This window comes from Carassius auratus, chromosome 30 (genome assembly GCF_003368295.1).
Source record: "Carassius auratus strain Wakin chromosome 30, ASM336829v1, whole genome shotgun sequence".
NCBI classification, from domain to species: domain Eukaryota; kingdom Metazoa; phylum Chordata; class Actinopteri; order Cypriniformes; family Cyprinidae; genus Carassius; species Carassius auratus.
Window position 1 is genome coordinate 3,943,034 of NC_039272.1, and position 11,498 is coordinate 3,954,531.

Below are 11,498 nucleotides of genomic sequence, written 5' to 3' on the forward strand. Positions count from 1 at the left end.
AGTGTACACCTGTAAAGGATGTAGACTGTCAATCATACACAACTATTAGCCATTCATAGCAGTGAGTGTTTACTTCCAAGTCTACAATCCGCCAGGTCTATTCAAACAGTGCGTTCTGATGAGGGGGTCAAAACAGGACACAAAATAGCCCATTACTTCTAAATTATGATGTTTTTGATGTATAATTAGAAGTGGACTTCATAGAACAGTAAAAAATAAAAAGCAAAGGCAGTTCATGACCCATTTAAGATATGTCGAGGTGTATGTATGTAAAGTTATGTACCGTCATCTTGAATTAATGAGCATCCATCATGTCATATATGTAAAAATAAATGTACAAAATAAATGTTGTCATGCACACCTATTTGTGTTGATTACTGTGAAAAGGTTGTGAGTGACCTAGTGATCTTTGCAGCTGAAAAGACAGGAAGTGTTTTTAGCACAATGCTGGCCTTGCCTCTGTGCAACCACAATGTAGATTCAGGGCATAACAGAAAAAAAACAAAAAACACTTCCTCCTACAAATATGCAAAATAAAGTGAAAGTACCACACCAGAATATTACAATTTTAATACAAAATATTGATATAAGCAATATACAGCAGAATTTTTTTTCAAACAAATTGCAGTGTACAAAGTGTCATTGATTTAAAATCTGACTTTAAAAACAACATATTATTCAATCTAGAAATTACAGTCACTCCTGCTCTACTCTACAGATCTTAGATGTGCTAATCCTTTACAAGAGGTACATTTATATATATATATATATATATATATATATATATATATATATATATATATATATATATATATATATATTTAGAGATGTGATTTACTGATACCCTGCCCCCACCTTACGTTATACAGAGCCATCAGCATTGTTTTTGTGGTTACTGTCTGTCTGTGCTAAGAATTGTATCAGACGGCATCACACGTCCTGTGTTGCACAAGACACCATGAGGACTGGACAAACTAAATCTTTTCTTTTGCCCGAACTTCACTGGATCCATCTGTTGATATTCTTTATAACCCCTATAACAGGTATGTTTGAGAGAGTATATGACTGACAAACACACACACACACACACACACACACACTCACATAGAGAGAGAATTTACTTTTTAATGTTTAGGCTGGTACCGTTCAAAATGTTGAGGTCTGTAGGTTTTTGTGAGGATTTTGAAAGAAGTCTCTTGTGCTCACCAAGGTTGCATTATTATTTTTTTAATAATAACAAATAAAATTGCTGTAATATTGTAAAATATTAGTGCATAATAAAATAGCTAACTAACTGTTTTCTGTTTAAAAGAAATGTATTCCGAATTTTCAGCAGCTGTTACTCCAGTCTTCAGTGTTACATGATTCTTCAAAAATCATGCTAATAGGCTGGTTTGTTGCTCAAGAAACGTTTTTTATTTTGTATTATTATTATCAGTGTGAACACAATTGTGCTGCTTAATATGTTTGTGGAAACCATGATGCATTTTTTCAGGATTCAAAGGTGCAAATCAACACAAATGCAATATTGTATAACAATGAGAAGTCTCTACTGTAATTGATCAATTACTGAAAAAAAAACTTAAATTATGAATATTGTTGTTTTAACAATTACATAATACTTTATTTGTTTTTCATAGGGGCCTTGACAGATGAAGATGTGATAAAAGCTCGGTTGGGTGGGAGTGCATCTTTTAATTTTAAGGTTACAACGGGCATGAAAGTAATCCTAGCTGTATGGAAAAAGTGCCCAGACCAGAAGGTTTTTGTGTTCAGCCCCGTCTATGGACTTGAAATATTGGACAACAACTATGCTGGTCGCATTTCCGTAAAATCTAACCAGGACATTATACTGGATAAATTACAAGAGAGTGACTTTGTGAATTACTGTTACGAACTCACCACTTTTCCAAATGGGAGTCTTCAAGGACAAAATAAGCTAGAGAAAACGACAGAAAATGGTGAGAACCTTTATTTCATAAAACATCTTCCTCAGCATAACACCAAGCATAGTATTTTTATTATGCTTATTATGGCTATTTACCTAGTCACACCCATTTAACACTTAGAATCAAGTATGAGGGTCATGACACAATATAACCAACTCTTTCTTTGTTTGTTAAAAAACATAATACACATAACATTCAAATTAAATGCATTCTAAAGTTCTGACAAACGTCTTCATGCAATAAAAAAAAGAGAAGGATAACAGTGTGATCTGTGAATATAAGTTTGAATATTTGTTTTTGCATATACGTATAGTTTGTTTTGACTCTGTTGTAATTGTATAATCTGAATATACATTTGATGTTTGTTAATGCGCAGACCTGCATTTTTCACAATAATAAGAAACAGAGAAACTTGAAGAGACAAAAATGAAACCTTGTGTTAATCTTCTCGCAGGAGCTGTGCCCATCATGATGATCTCTGTGGGTTGCAGCATAGGTTTAATGGTATTATGTGCAATCATCATCGGAGGAGTTTGCTATAAGGTAATAATCCCAAACTGTCCACATGCTAAAGAACAAAAAAATAATAATCTGCTGAATTCGACGCAACGACATATGACTAAGTGGTTTAAGTGAATGATAAAACAAAAAAAAAAGTCGCTTTGGATAAAGGTGTCTGCTAAATGCATACATGTAAATGTAAATTCATTCTGCTCATGTTTAATGAAAAAGGCCAATGTGAGTGCCACACACTTCTTAAAAAAGTTGTGTAATGTCGTCTGTAAATAGGTTTTAGTAACATCAGGTGTCATGTTTGACCAAATGTTTAATTTGACCAATGTCTCTTCTTTTAGAAGAGAAAAAGCAACACTGCGTCGCATCCTGGAGGACCTCCTGGCAGTCAGCTCTCTGTGCGGATGAAAAATAAGAAGCGACCCAAGCGCCTGCGCTCACAGAATGAAGAAGAGGTGGAAAATGAAGACTTATATTACATGGACATGAATTGACACACTATGTCTATAATATATATATTACTGTTTTTACTGTAGATAATTTTTATAATTGGCAAAAAAGAAGTCAGAAAAATATCGTGGGAACAATGATCTCATGTGGACTGGTATGCACTCATGTGCTTTTATTTCTACCTTAGACTCTCTTTTTTGCCTTAATTTTGTATTAATTTTTGTTTTGTAATATACCACTTTTTTGCCTGAGGCAGTAAACATGTTGTCTCTGTTTTTGTTCTGTTGTTCTTTTTTCATCAAGATAACTTGATGAAGGATGATTAGAAGATGTTTATCGGTAGTTGCGTTTTAGCCATTTGATCTGGCCTCAGTCAAAAGCATGATGCTAACATCATTATACTCTAACTGAGTTTTATTTCAGATGAAAGTCTCCTTTTTTGCCTGAAGTGTGTCAAGAAATGATCACTGTAACTTGCAGAAGTCAAAAGTGCAATCAATCAGCTTAGTTCACCCTAAAAACGTGCATTAACCTTGTTGTTCAGATGGTGGCAGTGTACAAGATTGAATGATTCTAAGCAAGGATGCGTTCCATAGAAATATCTCAGTTTTTTTTTAATGAAATATTATCACTTCCAAAAGTATTATTAACAATAATGAAATTAGTAAATTAGCAGAAGTTTCAACTTTTGTGAGCAGAAATGGCATTAGTTGCATGTGGACTTTTTTTATTCAGTTTCTTCAGTTATTCAGTTAACCACAAGAAAAGTCACTTCCTGGACTCTGAGTGATCTTTAAGCTCATCGGCAGGAGGAGCAGAAGGGTCTCTTTTTTGTTGCATTGTTTGAAGTTTGATTACCACTCGGTTTGGTCATTTGTTCCAACTCCTCTCAGATTCTGATGACATCACAGCTGATTGACTGAATTAATCATGAAAGTATTCACACAATAATCTTAAACACTTACTACAGACGTCACATCTCACTGCTTCCTCTTCAGAAATGCAAACATACAAACATACAAACCAGCTCTTGCACAAAGCCACAGAAAAAACTTTATTACATGTACTGGAAAGTGAAACAGGTAACATCCTGCTGTGTCTTTTAGGGTCTCACCAAGTTGCAAAGGTTACATGTAAATTTAGAGTCTCACTCCATCAAATTTCAGACCACAGTTTTGTTTTCTGTTTCCTTTTTCCTTGCTGTATGCAAGAAATATCAGTGGTTGCATTGTGGTTTTTGGTAACTGTCAAAGGTTTGTGTGGAATAATTGGTTTTTATTATATAAAAAAAAAAACTTTATGACATAATTTTATATCAATAAAATGTGACTTAAGCCATCATACTTAGAGACTAGCACATGTATAACAGTAATGATTTATACTGTATGTACTAAATAAAAACATGTCCAGTAAATATAATTTATTTATATATATAAAATACCTGCATTTGTAACAGAGAAAGGCAGAAAAAGTGAGTTTCAGAAGAACCCCAGCATTAGGAGGACATTTCTGAAAGAATCAACTGACGTTTATTGCATTAAAAGGCCCCTTTTAATGTCCAAGAATCCTTCTAGAGTTTTTCATACATTATTACCTATAATTATAAAATTACTGGAGGTTATATACTTTTCAGTATATGTTGTTAAATTAAGAACAACAACAACCAAAAGGTTTAAACTTAAAATACATTTTGTGTGAAAATTATCTTTAAAAATAATGCGTTCTCTGCAACTGAAAGACCAAGCTTAGCCACCAATACTAAGAAGTACTGTGTCTGCTATATTTATTATATTGAGTCATACAAAACACAAGTCGCTGATCTGCTTCAGAACGCTTGGTTAGGGGATTTTTTTTAGGGCCTAAGCATTTTCACTGATACATTTCTGTCTGAGCATGTTGCATTTGTCATGATGTGTGCTTCATGTCATGATCATCACAAGCACAAATTAAAATATAAATTAACACAACAGAGAAAAGCATAGAACTCTCATGAACACAATGCATCCTTTCAAATAACCTTCATTTAAAACATTTATTTTAACTGATTGATAATTCTCATTTAATCTCATTAATTTTCACACCTACTAATCAAATCTTTATTTTTCGAATTAAACTAAGTTCCCCTCGTATGTCATAAATAATTAAATATAAAATATAGGCGAAGAGTTTTTGGACGTAACTATTAATCTTGTTACAATAAATGCAAGTGATGAGTTCTCGATTTTGTGACGGTGGATCACATGAGTAAATGAGATTCTTGCTTGACTTGATTGGCTGTGAACACTTTGCTCATCATCACCCTCAGCCAATGAGATGCTGCCTATTTGATCTGCACGCTTTAAATCACGCTCAGTTGTAAACAATAATGACAGTCAATCATTTCGTTTGCTGGTTAAAGGTGAGTTATTATTTACATTTCGGCTTTAGTGTGGTTTTTCTTTTTTCTTGTGGACACGGTGCTCGAATTATATTTACGGGGATTTCAGCTTGGCCTGTAGTGGATTTTTATTTTTTTGGTTAAACTTAAAAATTAGTTATATTAATTAATTGTATTTATGTATTTTGATCGTCGTGTTACGTGGTTTTGTACCTATTCAAGGTCTTTTTAGCACAACTTGCAGACGGAGTTTAACAGTTTAACGATTACTGCTGTAGTCTTCGTAACTCCTGTTACATTCTTCCAAATTGTATGTTTTCCTCTGTCACAGTCTTCCAGGCAGGATGATGTTGTTTGCTTCGCTCCTCACGCTATGCTTGAGTGCAGTGTTTGCTGCTCCAAGCTTAAACCTTTTGCAGTTAGACAGTCACTGGCACCTCTGGAAGAGCTGGCATGGAAAAAACTATCATGAAGTGGGTAGTATAGAGTCTGTAGCCAAACATGAATCAATTTAACACCACTGAAAAGCAACATCTTTTACAGAACTTTTTCAGTGTCCGCAATGTCTGCTTTCCTCCTCAGAAAGAAGACGGCTGGAGACGAATGGTGTGGGAGAAGAACTTGAAGAAAATTGAGCTGCACAACCTTGAGCACTCTGTGGGCAAACACACTTACCGACTTGGCATGAACCAATATGGTGATATGGTAAATGGTTCAGTTTGACTTTGTTTTATCTACAACATCTAAACCGATGGACATACTTGATTAACACCAGGATTATGGCTCCTCTTATTAAACCCTTTTGTTTTGCATTTTCACTTTAGACAAATGAGGAGTTCAGACAGGCAATGAATGGTTACAATCATGACCACAATCGGAAGTCAAAAGGCTCCTTGTTCATGGAACCCAGCTTTTTTGAAGCCCCTCAACAGGTTGACTGGAGAGAGAAGGGTTATGTTACTCCTATCAAAGACCAAGTAAGCAGTTTAACTAGTTCCTGTAGCTGGTTTATTCTGTATCTGTTAAAATATTTTAAACTGCGTGTTTTGCTTGACTGTTTCTCAAAGTCATGTTTTGTGGTCCTAGAAACGTTGTCGATCTTGCTGGGCTTTCAGCTCAACTGGTGCCTTGGAGGGTCAGCTGTTCCGCAAAACTGGAAAGTTGGTTTCTCTGAGTGCGCAAAACCTGATGGACTGTTCCAGACCGGAGGGCAATCTAGGCTGTAATGGAGGCCTCACGGACCAGGCTTTCCAGTATGTTCAGGACAACAATGGGCTGGATTCAGAAGAGTCCTATCCCTACCTTGGAACAGTAAGAATCAGTGGTTTGCTCTCTTTGATTTGTTGTGTTAATCTATTGTGGGTGTCAACCTTCAGTGTTTTGTTCCCATTTCAACATGTATAATTGAATAATCACATGTAGTTTTTTTTTTTTAAACCAATACAGGATGATCAGCCATGCCGCTATGACCCCCGTTATAATGCTGCTAATGACACTGGTTTTGTGGACATTCCCAGTGGTAAAGAACATGCTCTAATGAGGGCTGTTGCTGCTGTGGGTCCTGTAGCGGTTGCCATTGATGCTGGACATGAATCCTTCCAGTTTTATCAGTCTGGTGAGTGACTATCCCTGAGCTGTGTAAACGGTCTAATTCTGATTAATCCAATGCAAAAACTTGTATGAACTATTACAAAACTACATGGCTTGCCTTGAGTCAGAATGAACTTATCTTAATTCTTTCTAATCTTCTACTGTAGGCATCTATTATGAGAGTGAGTGCAGCACTGAAGAACTTGACCATGCAGTCCTGGTGGTTGGTTATGGTTATGAGGGTGCTGATGTTGCTGGGAAGAGATACTGGATTGTGAAGAACAGGTGACTTTCCTCTGGCATTAATGATTCATTCCATTCTAATTTTTCAAAAACATTTAATTTTTTTTTTTTTTTTTTTTTTTTTTTTTTTTTTAAATGTTCTGTATCTTCTAGCTGGACTGAGCAATGGGGGGACAAAGGCTACATCTACATGGCCAGAGACCGACAGAACCATTGTGGCATTGCGACATCTGCCAGCTATCCCCTAGTGTAAGGCCCCTGGCCTGTTCTCTGCATTCTGGATATGCTAGTAGTTTCTTTTAATATTTCATGCTGTTTTAATTTTGTTTATTAAATATTATAATGCTTGTTACTTCTGTTTTAAAGTAATTTTAGTCTGGAGCACTGCCAGTATATTGTAGAAAGTTTCTACTGAAGTTAAGCTATTTCGTTATGCACTAATGGATTTAATAATAATAAAAAAAGGTAAACTTGATTTAGTGCCTAATCAAGGTTTTATTTTTTTTATTTTATTAAATCCAGTGAACCATTTTTGTTTTTGACCCAAGTCACCATTTTAAGTTTAATATTGAGCAATGTTACAGATGTGAACACAACTCTTGTCAAACATTACATTTATTTGTACAAATTGTGCTTTCTACTTGACTTGTAAATTGATAAATAAATATAAAATCTACTGGTATAGAGAGCTATAAAGTCTGTTTTTTGTACATGTGGGATACCATGCAAGAAGACATAAATGTGGTAAAACCAAAGCGCCAAGTAATGGATTTGTCTTGAGGAGCATTGTTAAAGTTAGGACACTTAAGCCATTTTCTCATTCCACTGACTTTGAAATAGACTTTAACATGAAATTTTTGACTTTTTTTTTTTTTTTTTTTTTTGTGCTGTATTCTGCACCAGTAAAATAATCTGTCATGAACCTGCAACCAGTTACAAAAAGTGACGTTGGTGGAAATCCTTGCTGCTCTTGCAGATTAAATGATGCTTCCCATGCAAAGACACCATTAAGAGTTTCACAAGCATGTTAATAGCCACATGAAACCTACTATTAGTGAACTTTTACATATTACTTGCATTGCACTTCTTTGCTCTAGGCCATTGCTCTGAATTTTATTTTCTGCACCATAGCTATTGTTTTACCTTTTTATTTTATAAAATTCACACGTGAAGACCAATTTATACCTATTCTCTTAACGTTTATCCTCATTGAAATCTTTAATGAATGTACATTTTCTTAATTCGTGTGTAAACTTTAAAATTGTGCCGCGTCTTGTTGCTTTTCCAATATTTCCGGATGAGCGCAGTGTTAGGACGCCATTTGTTCTTCCATGGTGTTTAATGGCAGTTGACATCAAAAAATGCGACACACACAAAAAAGACAACATTTCAATTTAACAGAGAAACTTCAAGGCCTGTAAAGTGCGCGGCTGCGCGCGCTCGTTGAGGTGGTCACGCGCTGACTGTTTGACGCTCGTCGCGGGAGCTAGAGATGGTAAACCACGCCAAATGGCAATTTTTTTTTTGAAGAGCCTAGTTATTGAAGTCATTCAGCGATCATGAACTTCCACTTGATGCATTGAAAGTAACTGCACTTATCAAAGACACAATATGTGACTGTTGCATTAAAAAAAAAATTACCGCGTCTTCGACGGAGACCAGGTTAGTAATTTTGTTGTCAGTGAAATACATGTAGAACTAACCGTTTGGCCACCGGAAAGGTTTACATTTTCAAATTCTGTTAATGAGTATAAAAGAAATGTGTAAATTCATATATGTATATATTATAATATGAAGGACTTGTAAGTATTTATTATATGTAAGAAACATTAGCCCCCATACCCCCCCCCCCCCGATCTGATCTCAAGATCTGATGAAACAAGTAAAGCGAGGTACTGTACAGTATAGTGTAAGCACAACTCCGAATCCACCAGTGCGTGTTGGTAATGTGACACTGACACAACGCCACTTAGCTTGGCTTTGAAGTTTGAGCTGTAAATATGTGAGGTCAGTACATGCTGTGTGTGCTTGTTAGAGAGTCATTCTGAGTCATGTGCTCGGCTTAGCTGTTCTAAGCAGCTTCTAGTTATATAAAACAGCTTTATGGTCATCAAATATTATTCAAGTCATTTCTTACAGCATTTGCTTTGATTATTGTCTTGAACATAATTTGATCATTGTTTATGTCAGCAATGAGTCCAGGAATGATATGGAATTACATTTTAGCTTTTGCTTTATTCTTTATTTTTCCTCTTTGCAAAGTTAGAAGGCATTGCTTGAACTACGTATAGTGTATGTTGTACAGTGGTTTTTCCCCTATTAAAAGTTGATCTCATCTCGAATAAAAAAGCATTCCAGTTAGCTAGATTGGAACACATTTCTAATCCATATTTAATTATCACAATTACAAAGGAGGTAAAATAAAGAATATCGTTTAATATAAATATCTATAGCACGAGCGCCCTCTGCTGATAGTCTTTCTCTACATTCAACAACAAACTGTAAATGGCAGCACAGTTTTAATCTGTGCATATTTCTGTACTTTTCACAGTATTATGAATATATATATATATATATATATATATATATATATATATATATATATATATATATATATATATATATATATATATATATATATATTTCTTTTTGAATTGTCATGTCTATTTACATGTGGGGTGTGCCCAAATACATTTACATTTCAACTCAGGAATTGAAATACAGATAATAATTTAAGTGTGAATTTGTAAAACCCTGTTTGTGATGCTTTGTTCTTAGTACACAGAATATTTAACACAGTAGATCTTTATTGAGTTCCAAAATATGGGCCCTGATTCAGTAAAGATGGTAAGCACTTATTTAGAAAAAAAAAAAGATTTAGATACCACAGCGCCTGAATGTGTCCCAGGAACCACAACATTTTTGTCCCAGTGAATACAATGTGTTATGGACTTTGTGAGTTCAGGCTCATAATTGCTACTTATTTATCAGTTGTGACTTACTCGTATTTGTTATGTATCTCATAACAGCAACAAGGAGGTCTCCAAAGACGCTGGAAAAACTGAAGCCCAAGATAGTGTACACAATGAAAACCAAATGTTTCAATGGTTTGTTAGCTTTCAGTATTATACTTTTAATACAGGCTGGTGACTTGTCTTTTGACTTGTTTCTCAGCAAATCCTGTGAAGGCGCTTTGATTTATTTGATAGGATATGTCATGATGAAACTACAGCTTACTTATGTGGTAGGCACAACAGGTTAAAGAATGCTCTTTCATGACAGTGAAGTATTAGCATTGAAGAGTTTAAAAAGGATATTCCTGCTTACCAGACTACTTATGACTCCCATTGTTACTCAACTGTGGCTCAGAGTGTTTTGGTAGAAATAATATGAAAAAGCTGCAACACTTTTTATATATTGATGGTATTTAGCCTATTATCTATGTATTCTTATGTATTGACTTGCTTTGCTTTTAAATCGTGACAACAGAGCCCTCTGCTGGTACAGAGATCAGTATTCACCGCAGACACAAAATGCATTAGAGAGAAAGCAACAAAACAGCAACAAGGTGGCTCTATAATCCGTTTTCTCTCTTTCTCTTTAAAATATCATTGATGCTCTTGTAGCAGACCTGTAGTGTTCTGTTAAAATGACACAGTTTTAAGTTTTGTAACATATCACAGCTCTGTTCTCCCAAGTTTACTTTATCTCCTTCCTACGCTGCTGATTCTTTAACACTAACCATCAACCACATGGTTTGCATTTCCTTTCCATAGCAATTATGTTAATCATGCTGTTTAGAATGCCTTTGAGTTAATTTAAATTTCAAATCATAATGTATTCTACAATGCAGCAGGTTAAAGTCATGTAAGTTATGGATATGTAAGCTTCTTTTCTGATTTACATTTTTAAAATGAAATGGGAAATTCATGCTCCATTTCTTTTATTGAGATTTAGACAGATTAACTCTCTCTCCCCCTCTCTCTCTATATATATTTATATTACACTGTCAGTGAGTACTATTAAGTGTACTGTAGTCTTACATTTCTTTGTTTAAATGAATATTTAATTTTAAGATTTTTTTTATATTTATATATGCTGTTTTTTAAACACATCAAAATATATTTCCCCCCATTGCTTAAAATATATTTACAATAAAACAGTAAGCACACACACACACACACACACACACATATATATATATATATATATATATATATATATAAATTGCTGCTACTAACTGCTAATCAGTGTATTTTATATTAATCTTAAATTTACAGAAAGTTGTGTGCTTGCTAAAAATGTATCGCTCACAGTCCATCAATTTAAGTTCAATTTGGACTTGACTGAAAGTGGTCATGTCTGCGTGTGTAACT

The 11,498-nt window shown here is 34.6% G+C and overlaps 2 protein-coding genes across 2 annotated transcripts; both read left to right on the forward strand.

Annotated features, from left to right (window-relative positions):
* The first annotated feature begins 890 nt into the window (after nt 1-890).
* Nucleotides 891-4,329, forward strand: LOC113048925 (uncharacterized). The gene is made up of 4 exons (XM_026210894.1): nt 891-1,043; nt 1,641-1,961; nt 2,404-2,492; nt 2,804-4,329. Exons 1-4 carry the CDS (start codon nt 959-961, stop codon nt 2,954-2,956), a joined length of 648 nt encoding a protein of 215 aa, XP_026066679.1. The 5' UTR covers nt 891-958; the 3' UTR covers nt 2,957-4,329.
* Nucleotides 4,330-5,235: 906 nt separating this feature from the next.
* LOC113048924 (cathepsin L1-like) lies at nt 5,236-7,804 on the forward strand. The gene is made up of 8 exons (XM_026210893.1): nt 5,236-5,310; nt 5,621-5,762; nt 5,872-5,994; nt 6,114-6,266; nt 6,376-6,600; nt 6,736-6,904; nt 7,047-7,164; nt 7,276-7,804. Exons 2-8 carry the CDS (start codon nt 5,634-5,636, stop codon nt 7,373-7,375), a joined length of 1,017 nt encoding a protein of 338 aa, XP_026066678.1. The 5' UTR covers nt 5,236-5,310; nt 5,621-5,633; the 3' UTR covers nt 7,376-7,804.
* The last annotated feature ends 3,694 nt before the right edge of the window (nt 7,805-11,498 follow it).

What these genes read in the sequence shown, in the direction of transcription:
- LOC113048925 (XM_026210894.1), top strand. Translation starts at nt 959, where the DNA reads ATGAGGACTGGACAAACTAAATCTTTTCTTTTGCCCGAACTTCACTGG. An exon ending in CTTTATAACCCCTATAACAG is followed by an intron (nt 1,044 to 1,640) that starts GTATGTTTGAGA and finishes TGTTTTTCATAG; the next exon opens with GGGCCTTGACAGATGAAGAT. An exon ending in TCGGAGGAGTTTGCTATAAG is followed by an intron (nt 2,493 to 2,803) that starts GTAATAATCCCA and finishes CTCTTCTTTTAG; the next exon opens with AAGAGAAAAAGCAACACTGC.
- LOC113048924 (XM_026210893.1), top strand. Translation starts at nt 5,634, where the DNA reads ATGATGTTGTTTGCTTCGCTCCTCACGCTATGCTTGAGTGCAGTGTTT. An exon ending in CCTATCCCTACCTTGGAACA is followed by an intron (nt 6,601 to 6,735) that starts GTAAGAATCAGT and finishes AAACCAATACAG; the next exon opens with GATGATCAGCCATGCCGCTA. An exon ending in CTTCCAGTTTTATCAGTCTG is followed by an intron (nt 6,905 to 7,046) that starts GTGAGTGACTAT and finishes CTTCTACTGTAG; the next exon opens with GCATCTATTATGAGAGTGAG.